The sequence below is a fragment of the Camelus bactrianus genome, chromosome 25 (assembly GCF_048773025.1).
Source record: "Camelus bactrianus isolate YW-2024 breed Bactrian camel chromosome 25, ASM4877302v1, whole genome shotgun sequence".
In the NCBI taxonomy this organism is placed as follows: domain Eukaryota; kingdom Metazoa; phylum Chordata; class Mammalia; order Artiodactyla; family Camelidae; genus Camelus; species Camelus bactrianus.
The window spans coordinates 23,671,362-23,696,734 of NC_133563.1; the positions used below are offsets into that span (position 1 = coordinate 23,671,362).

A 25,373-nucleotide genomic window follows, 5' to 3' on the forward strand; every position below is an offset into this window, starting at 1 on the left:
GATTTCCATTGCAGATGAAAGGATGTTTCAGATGAAAGTATTCGAACTGCAGGGCCCCAAATAGCCAAGTAATTACTTATACTTTAAATTTCACTTTGCTTATGTAACCTTCCTGTACAAGTCACCTCTTCTGTGAAGCATTCCTTTCCACTTCTGATATCCTTAGTACCTTCAGATATTCCTTAAGTTCTGTTACAGCATTTACTCCTTTGTAATTTATTATTATTATTATTACAGAACTTATTTGTAATTTATATAAATGTAGTTGATTTCTCTACACCCATCTCCCCTCTGACTATTCCAGTTTAGAAGAACAGGAATTTTATCTCATTTCTCCATAGATTTTTGCTTAATCTACTACTAAGGTCCCACCTTACAAACATTAAAAGAAAAATTATTTTAGTAACTGTTGTGTAACTCTTGTACACCACACCTTATCAATTCAAACTGCCCTTTTTTGTTGTTCATATTTTACCATCTCTAAATTGGGGGATGGGCCTTAAAAGCTCCAAAGGCCTGGAAAGGAGCCAAGTTCTTGCAGAAAGTGTTTATAACTCCTCCTATCATTCATCGAGGACCTCCCAATCTAAGATCACTTTAAATTAGATTATCTGCCTAAGTATTTTTTTTTAAATTCACACTGACATTGTAAATTCAGACCTAGGTATTTATTAGAACCAACTTGCAATTCAAAATCCTTGGGGACATATTATTCCTTCCTTCTAACAAATTTAAATTGAGTGGCTCTGTTGTCCCTTTCTGTGTGATGAGTTTATTTTTCATTTTCCCTTACATTGAAGGGATAGCGGACCCTTTGGTGGCCCACCTCGAAGTAGCTATCCTATTAGACTTTCCACTTTAGACAGTTTTTTTCCTTCTTCAGGGTACATAAACAATGATATATCTTCCACTGGATGGGCCCTTGGATTCCACGAAACACAATACTAAATATATGATAGGAGGAAAAAAAGCTAAAGTATATTTCTGACTTAGTAACCATTTTGTAAATGTTATACATTTTTAATAAAAGAAACATTTGGGCTTTTTTGGGCCAATGCAATCTCCACATTCCTATAATTACTAGAAAATTTTGCAAAGAATTTTGAATTTTGCTGTATTGGTTAAATCTTGCTTGCCCACTTTCCCTTCACAAAACTCCCTTCTGCATGTTCCTGCCTACCAGCATTTTGAGATAGTGCACATTTGCCCACTGAAAACCACAGCAGCCTACACTGTGGTTTGGTTGATGGAAAACATCTGCTGCTGCTAAAAATCATCAATGAAATACACCCTTGTGGGATCTTAACTCACCCCTGCAAGGAAACCAACCCTCCCAGGCCATCAGTTACACAGTTCAGTTCCCTAACATGGCAAATCCCAGGCTGTCCCTTATGCCCCTAAAAGGCTTTATAAAACATACGACTGAACCCTTCATTTAACTTACATGATTGAACCCTCGATCCGAAAATCATACTTAGCTAAGCCTGAGATGTGACATATTACATAGTCAGTAATTATTTAGTGCAGACTATGTTCCAGGCAATGAGCTAACCATTTTACATACATAATCACCCTACTCCTCTCAATGAAACTGCCGATTGAGAAACTGAAGCTTGTAGTTAAGCAACTTGCACAAGATCACACAACTAGAAAGAGGTCGTGTGTGCATTCAAGCCCAGACAGGATAAATCCAAGACCCACTCTCTGAACCACTGTTTTTTTATCACTTTGAGGAAAAAACAAAAATTGCAACAGGTTGAGGGGGGTGTATAGCTCAGTGGTAGGGGCATGCTTGGCATGCACAAAGTCCTGGGTTCAATCCCCAGTGCCTCCGTTAAGGGAGAAAGGAAAAAAAAAAAAAAGAAAAAGAAAAAAGAAAAGAAAAAAAATTGTGACAGGAAGAAACAATGGTAGTTTGAACAGCAATGCACATAAGCTGGACATGTCAATTACAGTAATCCTCAGCAACCCATTAAATTTTGGACAGAGCCTCCTGCGTTTATTAACATGCTAAGAACGATGCTTCAGTACACAGGGAGGAGAAGTCGTTTTAAAAAACACTGAGCTAAAGTACGGGTCACCTTTTAATCTGCATGATAATCACTGTTAATCAGGAACTTCTCCATCTTATCTGTTCCGCGCAGGGAATGGGGCTCATTTGCATGGGCTTCTTAGGACACTGACTTAGCGAGGCACGTTACATATTTTCTCTTAAGTCTCACTCTGCAGGCCAGAGCTCAAGGCAAGCATTATTACAGATCAAAGCCAGTGAAGTGGGTAATGAGGTTTGGTATATAAAACACTAGTTATGAACACGGGGAAAATTCTGGCTTTTCTTTAACATTAACTGCTTTGAGATGCACAATTGGAAGCAGACTTGTTAGCAGGCCACTAGCCGCCAGAGAATAACTTCCCTTCGCCAAACAGAGCACTGATAGCTTTTTGTTAGATGTCTTTCACACCAACGTGGAGCTGTGTGCAGTGAATTATTTTTGATACACACTCCATGGGGTGACGGCTAAAATGCACCACTGAACAAAAAGAGCGGCTCCCACCCCAGCAGAAAGAAGGAATTGAAGGACCAGTCTGATCAGCTTCACTTAAGCAACACGGTCTGAATTCTCAGGCTGATACCTAAGCTTAAAAAAGAAACAATTAAAATATCTAAGTAGACAGCTTCAATCTCCTCAGGTAGGAAGCATCCTTATATTTTTACTTACTCCGACATGTAGGTCCCTGAGCCCCAGGGGAGCAAAGGAAAGGTGATTATAAATATAACACTAAAAAACATTAAAAGGATAATCACATTTTCCTGATAACTTTTAAAATTGTGTCTGGCTTCTCTTTCGTCAATGGTCTTTCAAGACTGGTCTATGTTAAGTGCGTCCTAGGTTTATAAAAGCCCGCCTTCATTCCTCTTCTCTAAGGGCAAATGTTTCATTATCGGATGCCAAATGTTTATCCCGTGGTCCAACAGCATGAGTGGCAGAGGATGGGAGTCATAAAAAACGGTCGCTAAATCCCCATATTCCTTCTCTCCTGCCCCCCACTTCCCTCCTTTCTCCCATCCATCTGTCCTGTCATTTTTTTCCTTTCTAACACATTTTAACAGCCTAATGTCTGCCAGGTACTATGCTACATACGCTGGGAAAAAAAAAATCACACGATTTGTCTTACTAATCTCAAGTAAGACTCCTGGAACCAGAGGCCTTACTCCTCTGAGACCTGTTTTTGTTCCCCGCACGATATCTTGTGTTTGTTCATGTAATACGCAGCAGGAGGAGCCTGCTGGGGTGTTAGATACCCTGATTTCCCTGCCCCCTCATTGTCAGGGTCATCTAACCTCCAGCATTTCTCTCTCCTGTACAGAAGGGGGATCCTAACACCTGTCCAAGCATCCGCAAAGGGTTGACCTGATGATAAAATCATACTGTGGGTGAAGCCACTTCACAGACCTAAGCTTTGTTCAGGTAGGTGCCCCTTGCATGTAATTCTCCTACATATAGTGGCTGCGCAGCAGGGCGGCTGGGTGGGCACAGGGAGCTGGTCATTTCACAAGAGCCTTGCCAACTGCATGCTAGAAGCACAGCTCTAGAGAGTTGGCTTCTTGAAATGTGAAACTGAGCGTGACATTTCCCTGTTTAAAACACTTCACTCTCAGCGTGAAATCCAACTCTGCAACAAGGCCTACAGCCTTGACCCCTCCTGCTCAATTCTCTGGTCTTTTTTCCTTCCTGCCCTTCAGTGAGGCCTGAAGGTCACATTCTGCCCGCCTGGCCACACTGAGCTCCAGCTGATGCCCAAGCTCTTTTTCGGGGCCACCCCGAGGCACTTGCCTCCCACAGCCCAAGACTGGGCCAGCTGCCCTTCCCGCAGGCCACCACAGCATCCCCTAATCTCTGGACATAGCACTTTTTACACTTGTAGTTGCCTGCAAGGTGCTTATCTGTGTCTGTCACTAAAATGTTGCTTCTTGAGGGCAGTCCCCTAGTGGTACGTGGCACATGGAAGACACTGAGTAAACAACTTGTTAGATGGGTAAGTAGATGAATAAATGAGGGACTCCTTTGCAATGAGACAGGAAGTGATTCTGTACTGTGGTTCAGAATATTCTTTAGGTCCTACCTGGGAACTCTGGACCATTACAACTTCAGCAAACCAGATGTGGCAGCAGAAAAATGCCCCCCCCCAAAGATGCCCACATCCTAGTCTCCAGATCCCTGAATGTGTTACCTTACATGGCAAAGGGGAATTAGGGTTGCAAATTGAATTAGGGTTGTAATCATTTCACTTTAAACGGAGAGATTATCCTGGATTATCTGGATGTGTCCAATGTAATCACCAGGGTCCTTTCAAATGCAAGAGGGAGGCAGAATAGAGGTTGGAGGGATTAGAGCTGAGAAGGGTTCAAACTGGTATCCCAGGCTTAAACATGGAAGGGAGCCATGAGCCAGAAGCTTCTGGGAAAGGCAAGGAAACAACTTCTCTCCTAGGGCCTCCAGAAAGGAATGCAAGCCCTACAGACACCTTGCTTAAATTTAGCTCAATGAGACCTGCGTCGGGCTTCCAACTTTATCAAACTGTAAGATAATAAATTTGTTCTTTTAATTTACCAGGGTTTCTGGTCATTTGTTTTAGCAGCAATAGAAAACTAACATGCCAGACAAGAAAGTGGAAGAAAAACCTCATTAGGACAAAGCATTCCACCTCCTGGAGCTTCACTTTCCTAATCAAGAAACTGAGGATAAGCATCTCTAACCCACTTATTTTATGAGGCTATTTATGAGGATCAGAAGCTTCAAGGCCTGTGCTTGAATCTCCCCCTCAGCCTTTATTCACTGTGTTCTTTTGGCAAGTGACTTAACCAATCGGTGCCTCAGTTTTTCCATCTGTAAAATACTGACATACTGATTGTACTGGGTTATTGTGAGAATCCAATGATTTAGTCCATGTAGAGTGCTTAGAACAGCATCTAGTATGATGTAAGAATCATACAAGTTAGCTACTATCACACATGTAAAAAGAGTTTGCAAAATTACAAGTATTATGAAAGGTAAAGTAGAATTAGCATTTTTATACAACATTGGTTTTCACGAGAGTGGTTCCTGCCCTTCCCCAATAGCAGTTCATAAATTTATAGAGGCATTTTAGAAGTCAAGGTGGCTCATGGTGGCATACTGCTAGCATTTAGTGATAGGAGCCAGGGATCCAAGACATCCTGCAACATCTGAGACAGTCCTTCATAGTGCAAGATTCTTCCAGATCCCAAATGATATCACACACCCCGACCCATCTTCATTTGTGCATTGATGGCGATTTTACACACAGGTACTCGAATCTCCCTCCTTCATTATGACCCCTGTGTACTGGTACCACGCATTTATTTATTGAAACATATTTTTTATAATTTACCTCATTTCTGTATTTTCTTAACGTCAATAATTATAACATAATAGAGCATTATACTGATTTTCTTTAAATTTAGAGTTAGGTTATATTTGTGAAATTCATTCCATGACAATAAAAAGGGTGTTAGAGTTGTTATCAAAAGTGTGTTGGGTCTGAATTTATATGATTTGAAGTGAAATAAGGGTTAGAGATGGCTTAACCCAGCTCCCTAGCTTTCCAATGAAGAAAATCAAGGTCCAAAGAGATAAAGTAGCTTGCAAACAGTGTAACTATTAGTTCAAAGAAAACTCAAGTTTCAAGACTCTAATTGCAGGGTTCTTGGATATTCCTTAAGAATCTGCACATCCTAAATAAAGTAAGACTCTTTGAAATTCAAGTTCCTCATCCAATCCTGAAATTGTATGCCAGCAAAATCACTCTCCTTCCCTTGCACCCCATCTTCCTGCCCTGCCATCCCCACTTCCACCACCGGAGAAAGTGATTATGAAAGTGACATTTTAGGTGATCTCAACAGCCAAGCGTTCCTGGGAGCGGTACTGAGGCAGGAGCTTGGATGGACAGGGTTAATGTCAACAACTGTCTCTGACTTCCTCCTTTCAGTTTCCACTTTTTCTACTCCAGTTCCATAGGACACCTTTGTGCCCAAGGATAATTCTGTCCACCCCTCATCTCCACTTTCAGAACATTCTGCACTCTTTGATGGCAACAAATTTATGAAGAAACTAATTTTATTGCAACTTCAGTTACAAACAGGTTGATACAATCCAAATTATGTTTTTACTATTAATATAAGGGCAAAAAATGCTTCCCCTCATCCCCACTTTTGTACCTAAAGCTGCCAAAGATGTTTATGCAGATGTCTCCTGCCCAAATCCAGGCAGCGTACCCCTGGAGTTTCGGGGTTCAGTACCTGTACGGCTGAATGCAGGGTCCTGTTCTCAACTCTCTAAAATGGAAAATGAGTTCACAGTGTGAAGATCTCTGATCTTAACTTTGATGCACTTTTGGTTTAACCCTGACTTGACTGGCATAGTTTATTCACTCTTTAGGTTTGAATTGCAGTTTAATCTCTTTGCTGGTCATGTTTTCAATGATGGAGGCCCCATCACATTGTAAATTTGGGCCATATCACACCAGCTCTCTCTTGATAGCCAGACAGTTGGGGATTAGGGCTTTGAGGCTCAATCCTCTTTCTGGTTTCTCCCCTTTAAGTAGCCCACACAATTGCTCTTTGCTGCTCATGGCTGTCCCAAGCACATCAGCATATTCGAGGAGTCGGGGGAAGAACATCTTAAGCCCAATAACTGATGAAGCTTCAACTGATTCAAGCACATCTTTGGAGCAGAAGCTGGAAGCATCAATTCCACCTCAAGCTTTTCATTCTGATAGACCTGGATGCCTTCTAATTCTGCTACTTTAAGTAAATAACCTGCTGTCTGTAAACTTTCGTTTCTTATCAATAAAATGAACAGTAGCACCAGCCTCATGGAGTTACCAGAAGTGTAACACGAACAGGTGTAGGTAAAGCCTGGCACTTACTAAGTGCTCATGAAATGTTAGCTATTGCTGTGATTCTCTTTTCCCAGAGGAATCGTCTCGTAATATTGCAGTTCTATAGCACAAAAAAAAAAATAAATAAAAATTAAAATTAAAATATAAACTCCAGTAAAGGAAGAGGAAACATGTATTCCTTAGAAAGGGCAATACCGTCTTTATTTCATTTAAACTATAAAAGTAACTAATCACAGCAGGCATTTGATACTTGGCCACCTCCTTTTTTAAAATTCTGAGTGCCCTTTCCATATAGCAATGCCGTAAGTTAGCATTTCTTTATTCTCATTTTTCAGAAGACAATGAGACTCAGAGATGTTAAGATCCCTCTGGGGCAAAATTTAAGTCTAGAATTATAGGCTATGAAAATCGCTGTGCGGGGTTTCACTTCACATGATGCTCCATTAGTAGAGGCAGTCACTCTCCACTAGGGGGCGTATGCACTGGCAGCGGTTGAGACTAGTTTCCATCCGCTATCTCAAAAAACAACCCACCCAAAAGGCAATCTAAGTAAATAAACAAACAGTGTATTTGCCATATAAATATACCTTTAATACGTCCCCCTTAGCTCTCTCGTCCAACTAGATTACATCGGCAAAGCTTTTCCTCTGTAGAGATTCCGGAATCAAGATGGCACTTAAGTCCAGGGGCAAGTAGATAGATGATTATTAAAAGCCCTTCTGGTGGTTCTGCTAATTCCTTTCAGCTAGGAATCCCTGTCCTAGGGCAGCTACAAAAAAGAGGATGTGTGCTATTTGGTTTGATGATCCACGATCACTCCCACCACATTCAGACCCAATACTCATCAGAAGAGATGCTGCTTTGAGAGGGACCTCTACTTGCTTCTCTTAATAGCAGTGGATTTCTGAAAACTCAGATGGAGAGTAGGACTGCTGCCCCAAGCTCAGGTGGTTCATGTCTAAGAGGCCCACAGATCTTTCCCTGGAAATCCTGCCTAGAACACATGACAATCCACTGTAAGAATGTCATGTTGAGAGATTTTTACAAAACACACTCTTCAGTTGCTGCACCAATAAAGTCAGACAACTGCTTGATTTTTTTTTTCTTTGTCTAAGTTTACTTTTAACTATAGGGAGTCACATTTTCTTCCTCTTTTGGGGTGAGAGAGTTGTTTTTTTTTAACCCCTTTGCTAAGTCATTATTCATTAAATTGAAACTTAGGAGAAGTGACATAATGAAGGGCAGTGCCTGAAATAGAAATGACCTGCCTTTTGTGTCCCCGCTATGCTCCAGTCAATATTGCAAACTGAGCAGGTGTCCAGTCGTTTATAGTCCAAACTGCACTTGCCTCAGATCCCACCTGCCTCTTGTCACACAAGCCAACACACACTTGAATCAAGAAAGCTTTTTTTTTCTGTTTACTTATGTTAATCATCAAGCCAAAGCAAATAGCCTTTCATTTTCTGAATCCCAGGCAGCAGTTAAATATGAAGACATCACAAATCCTCTAGATAAACAAGGGGGTTAAAATCTCTTCTGTGTTCTAGGCCAGGAGGTGGGCCATCATGTACCGGAGGGTTGCATCAGCTGTCACACAGAACAGAGTTGTTTTCCAAAATTTGAACTTTCTCAGCTTCACACACCAGCACCAGCTCACAATTGGTGAGCAAGAAATTTACCTAAATCCTTAGTTTAGGACTTCAATCAACCACCAGTTTACAAAGTCTTAGTTGAAACATTTCTGTTTCAGTGGCCATGGGTTCACTTATTCCTTTACTTAGCATTCTTGTCATTGGGCTCAAAGGAGATGGCCCATAACTAAATGAAAGACCCCAGACGACTCAATCTACAGTGTGGGGTCCGGGGGTGGTGGTGGATAAATAGATGAAATAATTACACAATATTAGTGCTATCAGAGGCAGGTACAAAGTGAGCTAAGGGGCAGAGAGGCAAGTATCAAGAGAGAAAATGAAGCTGTGGTGGGAAAGGAGAATGAATTACTGCCTTACTCCTCTACTGCCCTCCTCCCCGGGCGGGCGTAACGCCACACAACCACAAAAGGGTTCAACACGATGCTGCCTATTCTAGTTACACCCACATCCGGTAAATGAGGGGTTGGGGACATGAGAGAGTCGTTTCTTAGACACCTCACACGCAGGGGCAACTGTTTACAAATGAAAAGTTGTTTCCACAACACTCGGGGAAATTAAAAAAATAACCGGGGAAATGCAGGCAGAAAAACCACTTCCCCAGCCCTCCACCCAGAGCAACCTGGAATCCAGACTGACCGGCCAAACACCTGGCAGCAGAAGTAAACTTCAGCATGAAGCTGCAACACTCTTGCCAGCCCTTGGCACAGTTTTCCGGCCAGAAGCTCGGTCTCCAGTTTGAAAGGAGGGAAGTCGGGAAAAGTGCTGGGAGTTTCAGCATTCACGTATAGCCACCTCTCTCTGGCCCCTTTTGAGAGTCAACCCTTTTAGCTGAGCTGCCCGGGCTTCCGAGGAGAAAACTGTGCCAAAGCAGAAAACTGTCCGAGTTGTGATTACTCAGTGAGCTGGCTTGGGAACGTGGACGTATCGCCCTCATCCCCAGTCCCACTTCCCAGCCCCTACGCTGCTCTCGGATTTTGCGCGGATTGCGAGGCAACGTGCACCACGCACGCGACCCCGTGCTCGGCACAGGGCGGGAGCTCAGACCCCGCTCGCCTGGCCTTTTCCTGCACCCTCGCTGGGACAACGCCTGGGACGACTCTCAGGTGGGGACAAGTTGCCCCCAGGTGGGTGAAAGTTGTCAGAACTCCGCCACACGCGCACGGCGACTCCCTGGGGGGTGACGGCGCGCGGGCGGGAGTGAGGGTGAGGCGGGAGGGAAGGGGAGGGGAGGCGCACGTCTCCCGAGCGGCCCCCGCGGCGTTAACCCCTCACCTTCCAGCAGCACTTCCTTGCCAGCGCGCTTCAGCGCCTGCACCGCCTCGTCGTGGGTGGCGTCCCGCAGGTCGGCCCCGTTCACTGACAGGATGGCGTCGCCCACGTACAGGGCCTGGGTCTGGTCCGCCGCCAGCCCCTTGAAAATCTTGCTGATGAGGATGGGCATCTTGTTCTCCTTGCCCCCCTTGATGCTGATGCCCAGTCCGCCCAGCTCCTGCTTCAGCACCTTCACGCCACGCTTCTGGTTCGAGATGGACTCGGGCACCTGCTCGGGCAGGTCGGTGAAGGCGGTGCGGACCCCGGCGGGCGAGTCCGGGGGCTGCGCGCCGCCGGCGCCCCTGCAGAATGAGCCATTGGTGGCGGTCCCGAGGCCGTTGGACGCCGCAGCGCCCTCCTCACAGCTCAGAACCAAGGCGTCCTCGCTCAAGTTCACCAGAACTTTGTGCCAGCGATCCCGCACCAAAACTTCCAGCAACCCGCTCCGCTGAGCCCGGCCGCCTCCGCCGCCTGCCGGCCCCGCCGCCGCTGCCGCCGCCGCCGCTACCGCCATCTTTCCGGCATTCTTAAAATGCCATGTGATTGCAAAAGGGGGAAAAGTGGGGAAGGGTTGTGGGGGGAGCGGGGAGAGCGCGCCGCGCAGGGAGAAGGCGGGACGCGGGACTCCACTCCGGGAGTTCGCCGACGCGCCCGGCGCGAGTTGGCAGCCGCAGTCAGGCCGGTTCCCCTGGCCTGATCCTGGCCGGGGTGGAGCAACCTAAAAGAAGGAGAGACAGAAACAGGGGTGGGGGAAAATAAAAAAGCCAGCTGCCGGTTGCAAAACCCCAAACCCAGGGGAAGCCGCGGAACGGATAAGCGCGGGGGAGGGTCGAGAGGGAGCGCCGCTCCCGGGGAAGGGCGGGGACCCGCCGCCCGGCTGCCGCTCACCTGTTCCAGCCGCCGCAGCCTCGGCGGTCACACGCCGCGCGCCCGCTCAGACCCTCCCTCCCCGCCTCCCTCCTCCGGGCGCACGTCGCCGCAGGGACAGCTTCGCTCTCCACCCCGCCCCAGTCCTCTCTCCTCTCGCCCTTCTGCGCCGGAGCCCGCACGGCACCTTCGTGCGGTCTGCGTGTCCTGCCTTGGTCTCCTCTCTGGATACACCCAAGCCCCCTTCCCTTCCACACCCTGTGTTAAACCGTCCCTGAGTCCTAACCCCCAACCCTGTTGTATCTAGATGCAAGCCTCCTCACTCTGGCTTCCTCCAGCCAAGTCTTGGCTTCTGCTGCCGAGTTCTTACCTGTCTCCTTTCCGCAAGGACTCTCAGGTAGACTCAGACGGAGGCTCTGGGTTTCCTAGAGTCCCGAAGGAGGACTGTCCCAGGAACCCTGAATGAAACGTCAGCATACCCAGTGCGGGAGAAACTTCCTCTGTCTAAATGCAGGACTTCTTTCTGCCGGGTCTCTGGAGAGGTGGCTCTGCTGGCTGGGGTTTTAGCAGGTCACTGCCTGCCCCAGACCCCAGAGACAAATGTTCTTTGAGCTCTAACACATTATATACTCTCTGCTTCTGACCTATCTTTTTTTTTTAACCCCAGTGCCACACCAAATGCTTTCTGGGGCTCTCTCCTTCTTCCCAAGATCCAATATAGAAAGCGCAGCATTTAAGAAGCCAGTTGCCATGAATTGTATCTCAAAAGTTCCTTTACCAGTGACTTATTTGGAGCTCAAGCTCTGTTTTTTTTTTTTTTCCCTGGGAAACAACATTATAATCATTGGTTACCTTCCTAGGCCAATAGGGTAATGCCAACTTAACCCATATCTTTAATAAACCTGAAATCTTCCGGTCCTTAAACTTCTCAAGTTCTCCCCGACCCTATGCAGGTCTCACGGAGCTCTGAAAGTGTTTCACAGTTCTCATCTACTTCCCTTTCCCACCTCTCTTTGCCTTCTCTCCAAAAACAGAACAAAATAAAACAAAATTCACAAAGCTAAGAATTCCTAAAGGTAAACTTAACCCAGCAAGGTGTCAGGAGGAAAGAAATGTTATTGAACACGTTCCCACTGATGTGTATCATCACTGAAAGTTCTCCAACCCTTCCAGAATGACTCACACTTTTAACTGAGAATATTTAAAAACCCAGACCAATCCCCAAAGGGTGGTTGGTATTCCAGGCAGGGTCCCAGAATGCAATGAAAACATTTGGACTCTCCTTTTCTTTTCTTTTTGAGGAAGGGAAGTGACTGCAGGTAGGTCAAGAGGGAACACTTGGAATAGTACTTCTGTTCGCAAGCATCCTTATTTCCTATATTTCTAACCCACCAGGGTTCAAAAAACTCTTAATTCTGTCACATGAAGATACCCATGGCAGGGACAGCAGCACCAGGATCATACTGCAAGATGATATGAGCAGCACCACTGCTGGGTGGGAAAACCAGCTGGGGCTGTCTTCTGCTTTGGAGCCTGAGGACTCACGCTTAATACTCTTCAGGAAAACCAGAGCCTGAGTATCTGCATTCTGACCCAATCGCACAGAGGTGGAGATAGGCAGCAGAACGCCAGTGTGATGATTTAGAAATCAAAACAGATCTGTCCCGGACTGAAATCCTCCATTCACATCACACCTATATCTTGCCTCTGTGGTCAAGCAATGTCAGAGGCCCAGGCATAACTAGAAATAATTTATTGATTTGCCATAAGAAATCGCAGGCTCTGGAATTGGAATTTCTCAGAATCTCTGTGATAAGCACATTTTTTCCGGGTAAGCTAACCTACATGGGAAGGAGCAGGTTGCTTGTTGAAAGTGGAGTCAGAAGGAAGAGAGACAAATATTCAGTATTATTAGGCCTGAGGCATGCATGTTAGCCAGAGATGGGATGGCCAATGGAATTAGAATAACAGCTCCTATGCTAAGTGCTTTACGAGTACTAACTTAATCCTCCCAGTAATTCTTGGGGATATGTAACTTTTTATCACTCCTGTTTCAGAGGAAGAAAAGTGGAGATACAGGTTTAAAAACTTACCCTGATCATGTAGCAGTAAACGGCATAGTCAGGATACGAACCCAGCTGTAAAAAATCTGGACTCCTAAAAAACGCTCAGGACCTGTTAACTACAGTGTTCATCTCACACAGAGGCTGGCCTTTCGGTTGAGAAGGAAGAACGGAGGGTAAGGACCCTTCCCCTAGAGGGCTTTAGCAGGATGCAGCCAGCCGTTGTTTTTCTGGCCTCTCCTTCTTTCCAAGGTTAGAGGACACCCTGTCCTCCCCTAATTGACACATTCTTTTCTTTAGACTTGTTTTCAGGTTGAAACTGAAGGCTTGTGGTCTCCCTGGCCTGGAAGCCTTGTCTGCTCCCTTAGACAGCTCTGCATGTCTGGCCTGTGATTGGAAATGCTGACTCTGAAAGGTGAGCTTTATTTACCTCACTCCTTAGTTCTGGATGGGACGGCTGCACTGTAGACCTGTACTATTGACAATTAGGACAGATTATATTCTCTTAGGTTTCCCTTTTTGAAGAATGGTCACTGTCTCAGCTCTGAAAGGCCTTCTAGCCTCCTCATTTTATGAGTGTGGCATTGGAAGCTCAGAGTAAAGCCGTGAAAGATCCAGGGCCACCACACCTGGGGTGTCATGACTACCAGTCCAGCTTGAGCATTCCAGAAGTCACACCTGAAGTCCCCTTCTTTTTTTTAAACAGATTTCTTTTACTTTAGTTCTGTCTCCTGTTCTGTTTCCTTCTTCTGTCCTAAACTTTTGGCTTCCATTTCGGCCCAGCCAAAAGAGGAATCTGCCTGTGTGTGCCTCTTTGCCTACAGATGTTTAGGTGGACTTAGACTTGCAACAGCAGGTCACAAAATCTTTAGCTCCACAGAGAGGAGGATAATGATGGAGCAGCAGCAGCATGTGGCAGAGGGGCAGTGGTCATCACTCATTCCACAAAGTCAGGTCCCAGGCACTGTCCTGGGTGCTGTGATACGGGAGCAGACAAAGGACAAGATGTGCCCTACGACATTCCGTTGTGGTGGGCCATAGGGTGGAGATCTGGCAAGACTGCAAAAGAAGTAAATGCCAGGAAGAAAATAGAACAGAGCAATCAGGTCTAGAGTGACTAGAGCCGGGGACCTCTGGGGGTGGCCACTGGTAAGGAGAGCCTCTGTGAGTCAGTGACTTTGGTCTGAGATACAATTTCAAATACAGCCAGCCCTCTGTAGTGGCAGTTGGTTAAATCCACACACGTGGAATCTGTGGATACTTGCCGCCCAATGCTATTTTATGTAAGGGACTCAAGCATCTGTGGATTTTGGTGTCCGTGGGGGTCCTGGAACCAATCCCCCACAGATAACCAGAGATTATATTACTTCCTAATACTGACTGAGCAAATTTTTACTGGTTAGAACACATGCTCCAGTGTTTATGTTTGGAAAATACGATCATTGTACTTTTGACACTGTTTCCTAAAGAGTAGATGAAACATCTTTAGGAGGACTTATCCAGTTACAGGATGGAGTTTGGATACAAGGTAAATGGTGAAGAGGAAGTGGAATGCTCCTTGATATCTGGGGGGATGAAAGAGAACAGAATGAGAGAGGAGCAGGAGGGGAGCTTAAAATGCAGAACTCCTAAGGTGAGGCGCACCTGTGTAAATCCGTGTTGACTAAATGCTTACTTAGTACCAACGATGCTAGTAAAGATCTGAGGGAGGTGCTGGAGGCGGGCCCACCCAAGGATGCAAGATATATAAGACAGGAAGACAGACGCGTACACAAAGAGTATGTGGGGAGACCGAGGCGGCTGCAGTACTGAGTGTGAAATTAATGGGGAAGTAGCTAGATTCCAGATTCCAAGTCATAATTGTGGGTTAGTGATTCTTATTTTAAAGATGAAGCGCCGAGACTGGGGGATGACACATGAACAGAAGGCTGAGCAGATTCTTTCTTCTCTGCTGTGCCCCGGTAGGCTTGTAGGTACAGCATCAGATTCAAGTGGATTGACCAACGCCCTCTATTGCTTACAGCTGGTATTCAGCTGGGTGGCTCCTTGGTTAACTCCACAGACCACCACCCAGACTCTCAGCCAGCCAGTCAGTCAGGTGAGTTACTTGATTGCTCACTGTGTTTAGAATGTTGTAGTGGTGACTTTTTTGGGAGCAGGGCTAGCCCAAGGCAGAACTGTGAAGTAGTTAGATGTTTATCCTCCACCTTTTCTTACTGAGTTCCACCCACTCTCCATAAATACTGCTCCTGAAACAAACCTTATCCAGTCTTGTAATATATATGATAAAAATGTAAGTCACTTTTCCTAAGGGATTTTATATATTTGATTCTTTTTTTTTTTTAACTGTGGAATGATAGGTGAGGTCCCTTATGAAAGACATGTTGAACACAATGGCTCTTTGAAATCCTAGGAGGTAAGATATAGCCCACCACATACTAGAAATTTTAGCAATTTGACCTAAGTAGATACAGAAGATATTCTGGGGCGAAAGTGAAGAGGAATAAGAAATCAAAGATTCTTCCATACACGACTTTAAAATATGATAGCAAGGAAGTGAAAAGTCAAAGGATGATGCTGGAAAAATATTGAAAGTGGAATTGATAGGGTCTAGCCATCGATTTGAATATGGGAGCAAAGGAAAAGTGATTATGGGGAGAGAAATTAATAACTATATGCTAACTTTTGAATTGCTTCTCTGCATAATTAAACTAGAACTTTACAAAACTAGCCCCAATTAACTGCCAAACTTGGAAGCCCAGAGGCAGAAGACATATTTAAAGGCAAAGGGCTACTGCCCTACTTCTGAAATGAAAATTCAAGCCCTCTGAGGCATCACAAGGCACTGTATTTACATGCAGTATCCCCTGGACTAAACTCCAAGTTGGCAGTCGATGCCTGAAAGCTGTGGTCTGCCTGGTGAAGGGACAGAAAACTACAGCAAGCAAGAGGCTGAGCCTGGAGGCAGTCCCAAGCAGCTGTCTCCTTCTCCCATGTCCATGGGTATAAAGACTTTGCACTGCAGGGGCAGGGGACTGTGGCAGAAGTTAGCAGGAGGAGTTCTCCCAGGACCAGGCTAGAATAGAAAGGCAAGTTTCAGGAGCAGCCAGAATGACTGATATGTTAAAGAGCAAGGAAAAATAATTTCAGAAGCATTTTAAATTGTCACAGATTGACTAGAATTTTAATTTTTCATATATTTCTGTTAAGTATTAGTTTCTCCAGGGCTGGGGCTAGGTTTAAGAGTTCATGACTATTATAAAAAGAACAGTTTCAACAAAACACCTAGCAGTGTTCCCAAAGGTTGGAGGAAATTGGAACCATCTGGGAAACATGTTAAAAAGGCAGATACTGAATTCAATCATTCTTAACACATTTATTAGCAGACATACATTCGCAGTGAGGAACTTTCTTCTATATACAGTTACTTTTGTTGTATTGATTTTTAATTTCACTATGACATAGATTCTTATCTAACATGCTATAATTCATTGTTATCTTTCTTTTGTCTTCTTCTTAAATATACCCAGTTTGGGCAGTATGAGCCTCCCCAAGTTGACTCCTGTGTTCTTTTGACAGGTCCCATTGTCTTTAAGCATTTTTCTTTTCTTTCTTCTTTTCTTCTCTTTCTTTTTCTTTTCTTTTCTTTTCTTTTCTTTTCTTTTTTGCTTTCTGACATAATAAGCTGTTCCAGGATCAACTTGCATTTTATCTGCCCAGCTCCTGGGATCAGCCATTCCTTAAGGAGCCCTGGTTTCTTTCCATGTGAAATGTTTTTTCAAAACCGAGATCTGGGGACTAGGTGTTCTTGGTTATAGAATAAGTAAATAGAGTTTATTCTCATATTCTCATTTCAAACCCTATACCATAAGGTACTTCCTTACTTTTCCTTATTCCATATTTGTGTCTCCCAATATGTGAGAAATCTGGTTTTCATAAATGTCAATGTATTTATTTATTTTGGTGTGTCCTGCAATATAGAAAGGAGATGTTTCAGAATTATTATTACTATTCGGATAGTAGTACCAACAACAAACCTACTTAGTAAGTTCAAGATTTCTTTGCAGTTCATTTTGTCCTTAGAGTATATTTCAGTAAAGGTGCACAGATCACCACATAGATGCTTGATCCAATCAACCATCTAAATATCTAGATGTGGGGAAACAGGCAGATCCAGATGGCAGGGATTCTATAAAACAAATGGCTTGGGCTCCTCAAAAATGCCAAGTCACAGAAGACAAAAAATAGGGTGGAATTTTCTAAAAGAAAGGAAGCTAAAGCGACATGAAAACCAAATAAAATGCAAGATCTTGAATTTGATCATCAAAGAAAAACTACCAGGACATTTTTTGTGTGGCCGTTGCAGATGTTTAAATACAGACTGTATATTTGATAATATAATTGCACCCATGTTAACTAAGTTCCTTAGGTGAGATAATATTATCGTTGTAGAAAGTATTTCTTCTTAGAAGATACGTACTGATGTGCTTAGGGGTGAAATGATGTCCTTAACTGACTTTCAAATGGAGAGAAGAGAAGAATTACCAAGAAAATGTGGCAAAGTATCAACTGACTTTCAGATATAGAGACAGAAAGAGAGAGAAAAAGAGAAAGAGATCTATGATGAAAATGTGGCAAAATTAACAATAAGTGAATCTAGTGAAAGATAAATGGGGATTTGTTGTATAAGTCTTTCAAATTATTCATATGTTTAATACTTTTTTTTTTTTCAAAGTAGAGTTGGGGATAATAATGCAGAAGCCCAAGCCCCACTCCAAAAAGATCCTGACTATTCTAGTCTTTTGGAGGGCCTAAAAATGTACATTTCATCAAGGGGGTTCTGACGTAGATAAGATAGCGCATAGCCAAGTTTGAGTGTTGGCAAACTATTGACCCTGGTCCAGCTGTTTGCTTTTTGTAAATAAAGTTTTATTGGAACACAGACACAGACATTTGTTTACATATTATTTGTGGCTATTTTCACATTACAATGGCAGGCAGAGTTGAATAATCTGACAGACTATAGAGCCCTCTGACATTTGAATACTTTGACAATAGAGATGGTCCATAATATAAAAATATTTCTAACTTGGCTCTTTACAGGAAAAAAGGATGACCCCTGCTCTAGTGCATTCAAATTTGGGGAAAGGACTAGAGCAACTTAAAAAGCCAGGGAAACTGGAATTCAGGTTAAAGGGCACTGATCTAGCAAATAGCAAACATTCTAGTCCCTGGGAGCTAACATTATTGTATGTAAACGAAACAACAACAACAGAAAGAACCAGCACTTGAGTGTGCCTGTAATGGGCCAATTAATGTTTCCTCCGGCAATATTCGCATCAACTCTGTGACGCAGAAGTCATCCAAGTTTCATAAATAGGGACTTGGAACACAGAGGAATAAAGAAGCCCACCCAGGGTCCCATCAATTTTGAATGGAAGGGTTGAAATTCAGACGCCCATTTGACAAACTCCACATCATGTCCTCTCTCCGCTGGGCCACCCTGCCACCCTCAACCACATTTTAAGCTTCAGTTGATTGAAACTCAGATTTTACATCCATGGTCCTCTGAGTGAAGGCCTTTACAATCATTTTGAAAGGGAAACCCTCAAGAGGATCAACCTCTCTTCCAAAGAGTGAGTCTTTGGCAGCCCTAACACTGCTATGTTTTAAACTCTGTCCCACAGGCTTTCTGAAAGGTTAAAAAAAAACACACAAAAAAACCCATGGCTATTTCTTTCAGTGTTACTAGCACCAATGCCCCCAAGTAAAAGCAGTTATAGATTACAGTTAGAGCAAGGGAGTCCTGTTTTTACACAAATGCAGAAACACTTTATTGCCATTTATTTTCTTTACAGAAAGTCAAGCAACTGAAAGATTTGTTTTGGGCTGGTTGGGGATTTCTTTCTTTCTTCTTCTTTTTCTTTTTTTTTTTTTTTTTTTTCCTTTTAAGAGAGAATTTTTTTTCCCACTAGAATCTGTTTAGAGTGAACTTAGCTTCTGTCACAAAGAGTCCATTATAACCAGTGAGTTCTGAAATCTTTTCAAGGCTGAAGTTATTGTGATTTTGCTTTGGGGAAGGGAGAAGCTTGTGACAGTAGGATGATGATGGTGGTGGTGCTGTATAAATGTATAAATTTAAGCTTGATGTTTATTCTTCATCTCCAAAGGGAAATGTGTCCTCTTTCAATTTTCTTAAGATGCTCTGCCCTCTGTTTACTATTAAGTTCTCCAAATTTTGATAGCAACATAAGTGTAGAAGAGATACTTGTCTGCCGGTGCCATGGTACGTGATCCCAATGTGGGGTAATAACCAGTGGTGAGAGACATGCACATTGAGAGAGCTTCCTATAAAGGGCCAGGCTGCTCAGCAGCAGGCAGTGATTGCTGTCACTTGGGAAAGTATAAGGACCAGATCCTCTGATTTTCCAAGGCAATCAAGAAATATACTTTTAAGTGATTTAAAGAATTTGGCTCAACCTGTTAAAATGGCTATTATCAAAAAGACATGAATGAACAAGTGCTGGCGAGGATGTGGAGAAAAGGGAACCTTTGTGCACTGTTGGTGGGAATCGTGTAGCCACTATGGAAAACAGTATGGAGTTTGGAGGTTCCTCAAAAAATTAAACATAGAACTGTCACATAATCCGGAAATCCCACTTCTGGGTAATTAGCCAAAGGAAATGGAATCACTATCTTAAAGAGATAGCTTTACCCCATGTTCACTGCAGGATTATTCACAAAAACCAAGATACAGAAACAACCTAAATGTCCATTGATGAATGAATGGATAAAGAAAATGTGAGTTATATATAATGACATATTATTCAGCCATAAAAAAGAAATCTTGCCATTTGCAACAATATTGATGGCTATTGAGAGCATTATGCTAAGTGAAATGAGTCAGACAGAGAGAGACAAATACTATATGATTTTACTTATACGTGGAGTCTTAAGAAAACAAACGCATAGAAACAGAGGGTAGATTGGTGGTTGCCAGGTGGGTCTGGGGGTAGGAATGGGGAAGATTAGTTAGTAGTTAAAGGTACAAACTTTCAGATATAAGATGAGTAAGTTTGGGGGATCTAATGTATAGTGTGGTGACTATAGTTCACAGTACTGTATTGTATACTTGAAAGTAGGTCTTAAGACTAAGAGAGTAGATCTTAAAAGTTCTTACCATTAAAAAAAGAGAGATAAGTATGTGAAGTGATGGATGTGCTAACTAACCTTACTGTGGTAATCATTTCACAATACATACGTATATCCAATTATCATGTTGTCCATCTGAAACTTGCCCAAGGTAATATGTCAGTTATAGCACAATAAGGTTGGAAAAAAACTTTGGCTCAAATTTGTGTAAAATAGTATTTAGCCCCACAAATAAAATAAATGACAAGCAAAACAAAGACTCGTGCAGGCTGGACTTGGCCTTTGGCTTTAAACCTCCCACTGTAAGGAACTGAATTAGAGGTCTGGATTTTTATATGTCTCTGCGAAGTTTGCATGTGGTAGGTTCTGTCTTCAGTATGTAATCTAATACAATCTCATGGTCTCATAGAATGATATCTCTGAGCTCCAAAGACTTCCCATCCCTGCTCATACAATAAATGTAATGCTACAAGATCAGTTTTTATGGTTAACTAGCCCACTGGTCTTCCTTCTGCTTCATGCCTGCTCCATCAACCTACACCAGTGCCCAAACTAGTGATAGAAATAGATCAGTAGACATCCTGTGTTCTACTGTCTGGTTCAACCCCAGACGAGGTGTTTTTGTACTAGGTTCTTGCAAACAAAGGCATCAGATTGTAATTTTCCATCTTTTTCCCAACTCCCAGTTGCCAAGAGTCAAACACTTCCACAACCTTGCAGCAAAAACAAATGAAAAGAAACCAACATGATCTAAGAAGTGGTAAAAATGGGACTTGTATGGAGGTAAATCTGGGGTTTATTTGAATCTATGGAGTTCAAGAATTCTCTGCCCTTTACGTTCTCTGTAAATGTAGTCGACCCAGAGAACATTTTTGGGTAAGTCCTTGGACTTTGCTCCCCACAGAGGCCCCTAATATTTTAGAAATTAGCTTTAGCCACTGCAGGCACAGGGGCAGAGTTTAGAGAGCTAGCAGATCTGGTTCTGAGCAGTCTTAGGAAGTACAACCTGAGCCTCTGTCATCCAGGGGAGATCAGATTAGATACACATTTCAAGGCTACGAATGCTGACAATGCTCAGACACTGGGCAGTTTCCAGGAGGAACACTCTGCCTCTTTCTGCCTTTCCTGAGTAATCATACGAAGTTTCGTTTACCCAACTGTCAGATCTTTCATTTTTATATTCTATTACTGTTTGAAAATGTTTTCGTAAAGATGATGGCAGTTGATCCTCAAAATGTCCTGGAAAGGGAGGCAGGTCAGATACTGTTAAGCATTATTTACTGATAAGGACACAAGGTTGCATGGCTTTACCGAGGTTGCCACGGTTATTATAACTCAGGTTTTCTGGGTCAAATTTGAGCATTTTTCTTCAGTATCTTGAGTATCATACTCTGTCCAGTCCTGTGCTGACTCTATTGAGGCCATCAAGTTTTAAATTTGATTCACATGCCCCTCTCACCTTTTACCTTAATATCATGTAAATAGTCCAGTAATTTCAGAAACAATTATTGACTAATCCATAAACAACCTGTGTGGGGAACTTTTATGGGATTCAAAAAAAAAAAAAATAGGACTTCGTTTCTGATCCTAAGGGATGGACAATTTGGATTTTAAAGAAAAGGATTACAGGAAACTACCAGAAAATAAAGATAAATCTAAGAAAAATACATCTCATAGCATGAATCAAGCACAGAGCTAAGCACTTTACATATATTATCTGATTTAATTATTGGAACAGCTTTCCAAGGCAACGGTGATTCTCCACCTGACAATGGAGGAAACTATTAAGTAACTTGGCCAAGATCATAGCTGGCTAATGCCAGAGCTGGGATTCAGCTGCACCTCCGCCTGATGGCAAAGCCCTGGAGAGTTTCACTGTGCCACTCTGACTCCCTGGATGCACAGGAGCCCTTTACTGTGGGGACCGAACACTTCAGTGTCCAGGAAAATGTGGAAGGTGGGCACCTTCAGAGAAGGGCAGGGCCAGAGAAGCGAGTGTTGAGTTGGGGTTTGGAAGAAACAGAGAGCAGGGTTGGTGCAGACCCAGTAGTGGCGAGGAGGGCATGGACGGGGGCGACTGGTGAGAGCGATGTGATGCAGTCTCTCTCAGAGGTCAGATGGCTTACCTGGCTGGAGAGCTGTAGGTGGGCCGGCGTGTTCTCAGAGCTGGATTTATAACTGAGCCTCTTTATTCTAAAGGGGAAATTGTTGCTTTTGCCAAGTGCCCTAGCTTCCTGTTCAGGGACTCCCTAAAGTGGATGAAAAGCAAGGTTTTGCAACATCTGTGGGAAGAGGGGGAAGCGGCTTGCCTGAGGAAGGCAGAGTGGGTTGAACCATGCTGCTTCTTAGGGAACAGTGAAGGACCATTTAAGAGGCCTCTGGAGGGTGTTACACACACTTGTCTCAAAACACACGGCTTTGTCTATGTTCTTGAAAACAAGTTCTTCAAATTTTGTACCTACCAAAATCGTGGCCCACAGATGTGCTTTGAAAAGCTGGAGCTTGGTTCTGTGGCCTCCACTTTCTCTATTATTTCTTCTGTATTGCGAAGCTTCAGTTGCTGCTGGGAGGGGCTGCCAGGAGCTGTGGGAAACGTATTAGCCAGAGTAAACCCTGTGAGCTATAGATGGCCCCAGGCTGGGGCAACATGACTGGGGGACCCTGCCCCTCCCAAGCATTCCCAAAGGGACTCCGCTCTGACACAGGATGGCAGTAGGGCCGAGAGCTGGTTGGGCTTTCTGCAAAGTAATGGTTTTTCACTAGGAAACGTGGTGCTATTGGACTCTGGGTGAGGATCCACACCGACTTGGAGAAAGTTGTATAACCTATTCTTTTGCCTCACGGAGGAGACATGACTTAGGAAAAGAAGGGCTACAGTTTTTCATTCTGTCACCTAACCCTTTTGGAGGAGTGTGTGCAAATCTGCCCACCAGAGCCCCTCTCCCATCTACTTACAAGGGCAGTTGGAACCAGGACATTCAGGCCAAGATGCCAACTGAATGGCCGGTGTCAGAAATCAGAAGGAGACTGAACTACAGCAGAAGTCCCTATGTGAGGTGGCCCAGGACACAGAGAGCCAGGGCCCTTGAGGAAGAGGCCACATGCAAATATCAGAAGTACATGAACAAAAGATACCACATGAAGAAGGAAAAAAAAAAAAAAAAACAGATGAACGAGACATTTCCCAAAATCTTCTCAGGCCCCACTCACAATAAAAATTAAAACAACAAAGCCTTGTGTTTTTAATCTCTTAGCTTGGGGAAGATAATACTTAACCTTAAAGATACTGTGGGGACATAGAATTCGCTATACATTAAATAAGCTTTTTGGAGCACTTTTCAGCTCTATCTATAATGCATGTGGACTTTGACCAAACTCTTCTGTTCTTGGGAATTTTTTGACAGATACACTCCCACAAATGCACAAAGGCACTGTGTTGTTGTTTTACAACAGTGAAAGACTGGAATCAATTTAGATGTCCTTGAGTAGGGAATACCAAGCAAACATTTTTGAGATGTCAAAATAATATTAAGTCCAAAGGTATAAACTTCCAGTTATACGATGAATAAGTCCTGGGGGTGTAATGTACGGCACAGTGTACTGTATATTTGAAAGCTTTTAGGAGAGTAGGTCTTAAAAGTTTTCATCATAAGAAAATAAGTGTGTTGGGGGGAAGATATAGCTCAGTGGCAAAGTGTGTGCTTAGCATGCATGAGGTCCTGGGTTCGATCCCCAGTACCTCCATTAAAAATAAGTAAACAAATAAACCTAATTCCCACCCCCCCCAAAACAAAACAAACAAAAAATGAATTAAAAAAAAAGAGCGCCTCAGGGAGCTTAAAAAAAAGAAAGAAATGTGTAACTGTGTGTGGTGATGGATGTTAACTAATCTTATTGTGGTAATAATCATTTTGGTATATTCATCAATCACATCATTATGTTGTACCCCTAAGGTGAATCCAATGTTGTGTGTCAACTATATCACAATAAGAACAATAATAGTAAGTCAAAAAAGCAAATCATAGAATAGTAGGTATAGTACAGCTTTTTGTATAAAACAACAGCAGGATACATACATCTGTATTACGTCTTTCTCTCTACGTATGTCTACGTGTGTTTCTCCCTGCATGGAACGTATCTGACAGGATGTGTGTGCAACAGTTCACAATGGTTGCCACTGAGAATGAGGGTGAGACCAACAGGTTAAGGAACCTTTTGAGTTTTACTTGATTGACTTGTGTACAGTTTGAATGATTTTACTAGCGAACGTTTCTTTTATAATTAAACCATATTTTAAGTGAACTTATAAAGGATAAAGTAAACAATAACTCTATACTAGGCGCTATCAACATCAAGTACAAAGTGTCAGAGATACTAATGATAATAATACTAATCGTGACAGCATTTATTTAGATAGCACTCCTTTGTTCCAGACGCTGTTTAGCATACGTTAACTCACGTAAACCTTACGACGATCCTATGAAGTAGTTACTATTCACGCCACCATTTTAGCAATGAGGAACTGAGGCATAAGGAGGTTAACTTGTTGTGGGACACCCAGCTACTAAGAAGTTAAGCCGGTGTGGGCGAGTTATATGAGTTTCTGCTTTTGACCTCGCTCCTGCCCGTGTCCCCAGGTAATATGGAAGACCTCCAAGTTCAAAGCTGAGCTGAGGACAGATCTGGATCTGACAAGTGGGAACCAGGAAATTTCTGTAACAGTCTTGGAGGTGCCCCATCACATTTACCAGCCATTGGGTACCTGGTGAATTGTGAGTTGAACTGACTCAAATAAAGCCAGAGAGATAATATTTCTGCCTGTGTGAGTCTGGCCAACTTGATTATTGTATCATTTAGGCTTAGGGGGAGCTGTGTACAATCGTAACCCAACAAAGCGGTTGCTTAAAAAAGACAAAGATTTGTTTTTTGCCCATGTGCAAAAAATACAGAGGTTGTCCAGAGCTAACTTGGTGGCCATGTGAAATTGGGGAATGATGCTCCTTTCAGCTCTCCATCCACTTTCCCGTATGTGGCCTTCGTATTCATGTTCAAGGCGGCTACTGGAACCATAGCATCTTTATTTCAAGGAGAAAGAGATAATAAGAAGGGACCACAGGGGTGCACACTAGATACCTAACGATTGCTTCTGACAACCGCTAAACCACAGTTCCCCGTATACATCATTGTTCACCATGTAGTCATTTTTTTTCACAGCTGGCTGTAAGAGGCTAGGCAGATTCATCTTTTTTTCTAGACAGTCATTTGCCTGAGTAACAATTTTGAATTCTATTACTAAGGAAAAAGGAGAGAATGGATTTTAGGATAAGCAACTAGAAGTTCTGCCAACAGTGATCCATTCCTGGGTGTCTGGGAGGACGGAGTTCTCCTCCTGTGGTTTCTAAACATC

At 43.3% G+C, this 25,373-nt stretch overlaps 1 protein-coding gene and 1 long non-coding RNA gene across 10 annotated transcripts in view; one reads left to right on the forward strand and one right to left on the reverse strand.

Annotated features, from left to right (window-relative positions):
• SNTB1 (syntrophin beta 1) overlaps positions 1-11,256 on the reverse strand; it is a 199,922-nt gene extending 188,666 nt beyond the window's left edge. The window contains exons 1-2 of one of the 2 annotated variants that reach the window (XM_074352997.1): positions 11,122-11,256; positions 9,846-10,602 (exon numbers count right to left, since the gene is read on the reverse strand). In XM_074352997.1, coding sequence (XP_074209098.1) covers positions 9,846-10,398 — 553 coding nt within the window. In that variant the 5' untranslated portion in view covers positions 10,399-10,602; positions 11,122-11,256. Of the gene's footprint in view, positions 1-9,845; positions 10,603-10,772; positions 10,887-11,121 lie in introns of those variants that run through there. The other variant, XM_074352996.1, reaches the window with a different exon arrangement.
• Positions 9,309-25,373, forward strand: part of LOC123613566 (uncharacterized) — a 94,459-nt gene continuing 78,394 nt past the window's right edge. Inside the window, exons 1-3 of one of the 8 annotated variants that reach the window (XR_012502236.1) lie at positions 11,446-12,990; positions 13,115-13,229; positions 14,780-14,912. This is a non-coding gene — a long non-coding RNA (uncharacterized LOC123613566). Of the gene's footprint in view, positions 9,698-11,445; positions 14,913-25,373 lie in introns of those variants that run through there. The other 7 variants (XR_012502235.1, XR_012502231.1, XR_012502234.1 and 4 more) reach the window with 7 other exon arrangements.